The sequence below is a fragment of the Lycium barbarum genome, chromosome 4 (genome assembly GCF_019175385.1).
Source record: "Lycium barbarum isolate Lr01 chromosome 4, ASM1917538v2, whole genome shotgun sequence".
Classification (NCBI taxonomy): Eukaryota; Viridiplantae; Streptophyta; class Magnoliopsida; order Solanales; family Solanaceae; genus Lycium; species Lycium barbarum.
Window position 1 is genome coordinate 126,975,430 of NC_083340.1, and position 6,500 is coordinate 126,981,929.

A 6,500-nucleotide genomic window follows, 5' to 3' on the forward strand; every position below is an offset into this window, starting at 1 on the left:
ATCCTTTCAGAAGGGATTGGGAACCAAGGTTAACCTCAGCACAGATTTTCATCCGCAGACAAACGGTTAGGCAGAGCGTACCATTCAGACTCTTGAGGACATGTTGAGAGCATGTGTCCTAGATTTTAAAGGTAATTGGGATGATCACTTGCCTCTCGTTGAATTTCTTATAATAACAGTTATCAGGCTAGCATCAAGATGGCACCGTTTGAAGCTTTGTATGGACGAAGGTGTAGATCACCTATTGGTTAGTTTGAGGTTGGTGAAGCAGAGTTGTTGGGACCAGATTTGGTCTATCTAGGCTACGACTGTAAACTACTGAGATCTATTGTGATTCATATTACTACCAGTCTTACGTGAACGTGCTTAGTGACTATATTTGACTGCTTACATGTCTATTTGTTGATTTATTTCTTCATATATGTGGAACTAATTGTTGTCGGCGTATGATACCTACCAGTACATAGTGTTTGTACTGATACTACCTTTCCGTACTCTTTCTGAGTGCAGAGTTCGTCTCAGATTCTATTTCGGCCTTTGCGAGTGATCCGAGGACAGTTTGTTGAGTTTCCAGGGTGATCTACTTGATGGACTGTTGCAGCTCGGAGACTCCCCTCTTATTACTTGTCTTCTCTTGTATTCTGAGATAGTATTTGCATTACGAGACTTATAGTTATTTCAAACTTGGAGTTTAGTAGCTCTTGTACTGTTACAAACTAGATTCCTTAGGGATGTTGTAGTATTTATTCCACACTTATTTATATACACGATTTTGAGACTGCTTATGTTATTAAATCTTCCGCATGATAATTATGATAATTGGTAGCGAAAGGGTCGGTTAATTATGCTTATTGAGTACGATTGATTTTATACTCATGCTACAGTTGGTGTAACTTTTGTGCAGATACCGGTCCTTGCGGAAGGATGTTCATGATCGTGTGTAGAGCGATCGACTTGTGGAGATTGGGGGTGAGCTACTTAATGGTTTGCCACTTAATGGTTTGCCACATCGTGGACCTCCCTCTATCTTTCCTCATTTCATTCTACATGTATTTGGTTTTGGACTACTATATTATTTCTTAGTTAAAGGCTCTTGACCCATATCACTAGTTCTTGGGAATTTATTTGTATTTTCGCACGTATGATGCTTCGTTTATGCTATTATAACTTTCGACTGATTTAAATATTTTCATAATGTTCCTTAATGATGAAAATGGTTTAACATGAATTGATTCGCCTATTTGGTTGGAGCATATCGGCTTAGGTAAATTGAGTCGTGACAAAAAGTGCTTCTTGTAACCCTAGCAGGTAAAGGACTGAGATAGAGAGAGCATCTCTTCCTTAAAGTCCTTTATAGAGTGGGTATTAGTGAATGAATAAAGACAATAGGCATATGTAAATAAGTTAATTAAATTTTATTGTCAAAGTCAACCAACGGGCCTAAAAATAAAAAGAAAATGGAAATGATTGTTGGAGTCTCCTTAAATTTCAGCCATAAGCTAAGTCTTCCTCAATAACAAATCAATTTCCAGTACATTCTGATAAGGCCTTGAACATGATCAAAACACGTATATTCAAAAACTCGCAAATGTCTATTATAATACTACACTGGTAAGAAGATCGCGAGGTCTGCTATAACTTGGATAGTCGTAGAAGAAAAGGAATCGTCTTAGAAAATGACTTAAAAGATAGATGCCGATGCAAATTTAGGTAGAAATAGTATTCGATGTCTATTAGGAAAAAAAAGTGTTTACAAAGAAAAGAAACAATACGTTTATTAGAAAAACACATTTTCACCCAATTAAGTAACAATAACGATATTTTTGAACTAAACTATTAACGGAGGATATTTTTGCTTCAATTTTACATAAACTATTAACGGAGGACATTTTTGCTTCAATTTCGCATTGTGTAAAAATGCAAAGGCATTTTTGACGTTTTCCGTTGTCCGATCTATATTGCTCTTTAATTTCGCTCGAAACAAAACTTATTGCCGCATGAACTCAAATTTGTTTTCCTCTTTTATTTAAGATCCACAGCAAATAATAGGAAGTATTTTGTTCCATTTCATATATGGCCAAAAAGTTGGGGAAAAGGGTAATGAAATTATCACCAAGAAGAAAGTAGAATTGATTCCCCTTTTAAGTGGAAATGAAGTACCAAAACTTAAGTTACAAAAAGCTTTCAAAAATGATAAATCACACTACCAAGGGACAGAGAGAAATAATTGAAAAGTGGAAAAAGTTGGATTATTGATTCTATGAATTTCAACCATCAAAATCTTATAAAAGGCAACTTTTTCCCCAATACTGCTTTGTCTACTCTCAGCTAATGGCGTATCCATCAATGACATTGGCATTTTTGTTTCCTCCCAGTTGCTTTATTCTATCTCCAGCGTCAGAAGCCTGCATTTATCCAGATTAAAGATTAATCTCAAGCTTGATTCGACACTACTCTTATCTGTCCATATTTATGAGGAATTGGTGTAAACTCAAACATAGATTATTTAAGATCACATGAAAAATACTATTTCATCTGTTTCATACACATTGTTATATTTAAAACGGTAATTTAACTTTAAACTTCTCATTTTACTTTTAATGAAAAGTTTTTATAGCCACAAATGTTATTACATGTTTAAAGTCACAAGAATAAAAAGTCTGATAGCCTACGGATATTATGACACTTATAATATCATAAGCTTTTAAAAACAAATTCCTTTGTTAAATTTGTGCCAAATTAAAACTATGTCATATAAATTGGAGCAGAGAAAATATAAGTCAACATATATAATTAGTAATTCAAAATATTTAAAAAGAACTTAAAAATCGTAATAAAAGAAAAATTGCTTGACTCCGTTTATAATCAGATAAAACGAGTCGGAAAGGGTTTTTCTTATAATAGTATAAAATAATAATATCAAGGTTAAGAGGAGGAGGGGGAAAAATCATATTTTCAGCAAGAAGGTTGAAGAGTCAAAAAGAAAGAATACCACATTAATGGCTTTCGTGTACCATGTTAACCCAAAATTACATTAATGTGTTATGTTTTTATCATTTTCATTTTGTAATTTCTGATCCCAGTTATTCTTTGTGAATATTAAAAAGATCATCGAAAAGCTCGAGTACCTCAAGCAAAAGATATAGAACCAAGAAAGATTAATTGGTCTAAGAGAAATAGTGAAACCACAAACGATATTGTAGATTACCTCCTTGTCCCAATCAGTTCTTGCAACTATCCAAATCAGAACACAAGTCTAAGCTGTAGTTCCAACTATCATCCCATACCACATGCCCTGAAAAGCGCAATTTTGGTCATAACAAATTGCAAAACCAAAAGTGAAATAAACTTATAAGTACATCTAATCATCAATAACCACCACACATTAATGAACGGGTTAAAAGTGAAATCAAAGAATCAAAATATTAAAAAGATGAGGGAAAATGATTAGTACCGGCATACCGCAGTTGATGAAAAAGGTAAGGAAGAGACCCAAAGGGATTCCAATGACATAATAGCATACTATGTTCACATAAGCCACATGTTCTTGCCATCCTGCTCCAATTGCCAACCCTGTTGTTTCACATTTGTAGCATTTATCATTTTATTAACAACATCATCAAAAAATCTAAAATAAAGATTAATGTTGTCACTTATAGTAGTAGTCAAAGACATTAGTTTTTAAAATTTTCTCTTGTTAATTATTTATTTTTATTCTTTTTTCCCTCTTGTTTTATACTCATATGTCTCAATTTATGTGACATTTTTCGCTTTCGAGAGTCAAACAAGAAAAACTTTGACAGTGATTTATTCGCATGCCATTTAAATATTTTAAATTTTTTAATTATTGTGACTTCTAGTACTTTTATATAGTTTCTAAATATGTAAATTATTTTTCAAAATACTTAAAGATTTTGTGTCCAAATCACAGTCAAAATAAAAAAGTTTTGACTCTCGAAATTTGAACTATGTCACATAAATTGAGACAGAGGAAATAATTTATTTTCTTGATTTTTTTTTTCTTCTTTCAACTTTTTGTTGATAAAAATATACTACCTAGTTGAAATACATAATTCGTAAATAACAACAACACTAAAAAGAATTGAATCAAAAATTGAAAATTATGATAAAATTTTATTAATAATGATAAACTCACTTTCACTCTTAATATCTACTCCTTATAAAGCGAGTAGAAATAAAAATGAGCTTTGGGAGATCAGTACGTACCAGAGAGTGTAGGTTGGAGTGTGTTGACAAAGAGGGTTAGTCCCAATACAGGAGTGAGATCATACACCATCCTTTGTACTTTTGCATTATTTGTGAACAAAAGTGGGTATTGGCTTCTCGTAAGGATGAGTAAAAGTGTCAACAATGCACCAATTGCAAGTGAAGTAATTGAGACCACCACCACTGAGAACTTTGCTCTTCTTGGATGTCCTGCTCCTAGTTCATTTGATACCCTTACACTACCAAAAAAAAAAAAAAAAACTTTACTCCTTTTTATTGCATAAGTTTTATAATTAATCAAGGATTTGTCAGTAAGTACTGTACTAAACAAAATTAAAGTACTGACATACCTTATTGCAGCATTGAATCCAATACACAACATGAACGTCCATCCTATTATGTTTGCACTTCAATTCATATTGTGACATTGTGTCAGTCAATAATAAGTGAACAGCACCAACAATTACAATGCATGCGTTAATTATTACTGCTGTTTACCTACAAAGTTGATATCTCATAAATATATCTTACTTTTCTTTAAAGATTATTGAAAAAATTAATATTTTATATTTTAAAATAATTAAATTTTAAATTTTAATTTTATTATTAATGAAATGACTTATAGTCATATAAATCTCTAAAATTTATTTTAGATTATAAATTTTGAAAGTCTATATTTTGTCTTAAACGTTTTGTCTAATCAAATAATGTCACATAAATTAAGACGAAAAGAGTAAAATATTAGAGTTGTTAATTTGACCGACTAGATTATAGATTATGATAGAAATCACCTCAACCTACTGGCTATTTGGTACTCAAATTATGTATCACAGGGACCTAATAGCTTAAACTTTAAAATCCTGATTTTACTTGTCCTTTCTCATCCTTAATTGATTTGTGCTTAACCCTACTTAGAAATGCTTAATTGTTTAATTAAATGGTTTTTAATTTTTTTTTTTGTTAAATATGCGTGCGTGAATCATGTTTTATATTTTATCTTCAACTCTTCTTCCAAAATGTCATTGTTGAAACCAACTATAATGAGACTCCAAAAATAAAATATTACAAGCAATTGTGCTTTGACCAAATTTACGAAGAATCTTTTCTATTATACTACTTCTCATCCGTCCCCCTTTTCCACATCTCACAACTACCAACCATGGCTCTCAGCCACGTTTACCTATTTTACTTTTAAATAGACACCGGCAAGTTGAGACTTGAGAGGTACTTTAGTAGTAGTAAAAAGTAGTAGTGGGAGTAGGTGAGTTAACAGACCATATTGAAGTAGCATCCACCGCAATTTCTGCATCCTTAACGTATCCTGCGGCCAGAATCAACGACATGAAATACCAAGTTCTAAGCTGCACACAGTAATAAACAAAGCAAATATTCATGAAAACCAAATTTAATATTTTTCTTCAACTAAAGTGAAACTATTTTATTGAAAGTTCAACTTTGTAAATGAGATTCTATAGTAATATTATCTCAAGGGAAGATAATAGAAACGAAAAGCTTACATAATACTCTAACAAAGTACTCCATTGATTTTAAAAAAAATACATAGTAAGAGAATTTAATGTCCAAATACTTTATCAACCCATATTTCATCGAGTCCGGAGCCTAAAGGATATAAAAATACACGGTATAAATCAAAAGGGCATCATCAAAAATTTATATACCAAAAGGGGTATATCATGGGCTGATCCACGTTATACCCCAAACTTTTTTTTTAACTGTCAGACGAAAATAAAAAAAAAAAAAAAATTTAACCGTATAACGTGGACTGATCCACGTTATACAATATATTTTGTATAACGTGGATCAGTCCACGTTTTACAAATATATTTTGTAAAACGTGGATTGATCCACGTTATACAAAATATGTTGTATAACGTGGATCAGTCCACGTTATACGGTAAAAAAAAAATTCCCCGTTTTACAAATACTTGGTAAGACGTTGCCTCTATTTAAATCATATTCGGTTGTGTTTTTAATAAAAAAAAATTATTAATTTTTTAAATTTTTAAAGCATATAGTTAATTTCATTGATTAACTCAAATAAATATTTTAACACATGCAATAATTAAATATGTGTTATATATGCGAACAGAAATAAAAAATAAAATATAAGTTAAATAAACGTCACACATTAACTGAGTAGTAAATGTTAAATTACATACTAACTATTAAACGGCACAAGGCATGTTATATATTCTTGGAAGATTACATAAGGAAACAACAATCGTACAACTTAAGAAAAAACTTAACGTTTG

At 31.4% G+C, this 6,500-nt stretch overlaps 1 protein-coding gene across 1 annotated transcript; it reads right to left on the bottom strand.

Annotated features, from left to right (window-relative positions):
• Window positions 1–2,105: 2,105 nt before the first annotated feature.
• Window positions 2,106–5,574, bottom strand: LOC132638570 (protein DETOXIFICATION 29-like). Its single transcript, XM_060355407.1, has 6 exons — window positions 5,503–5,574; window positions 4,578–4,634; window positions 4,228–4,466; window positions 3,455–3,573; window positions 3,209–3,295; window positions 2,106–2,405 (listed from the first exon to the last, which is right to left on the bottom strand). Exons 1-5 carry the CDS (start codon window positions 5,568–5,570, stop codon window positions 3,257–3,259), a joined length of 522 nt encoding a protein of 173 aa, XP_060211390.1. The 5' UTR covers window positions 5,571–5,574; the 3' UTR covers window positions 2,106–2,405; window positions 3,209–3,256.
• Window positions 5,575–6,500: the final 926 nt, after the last annotated feature.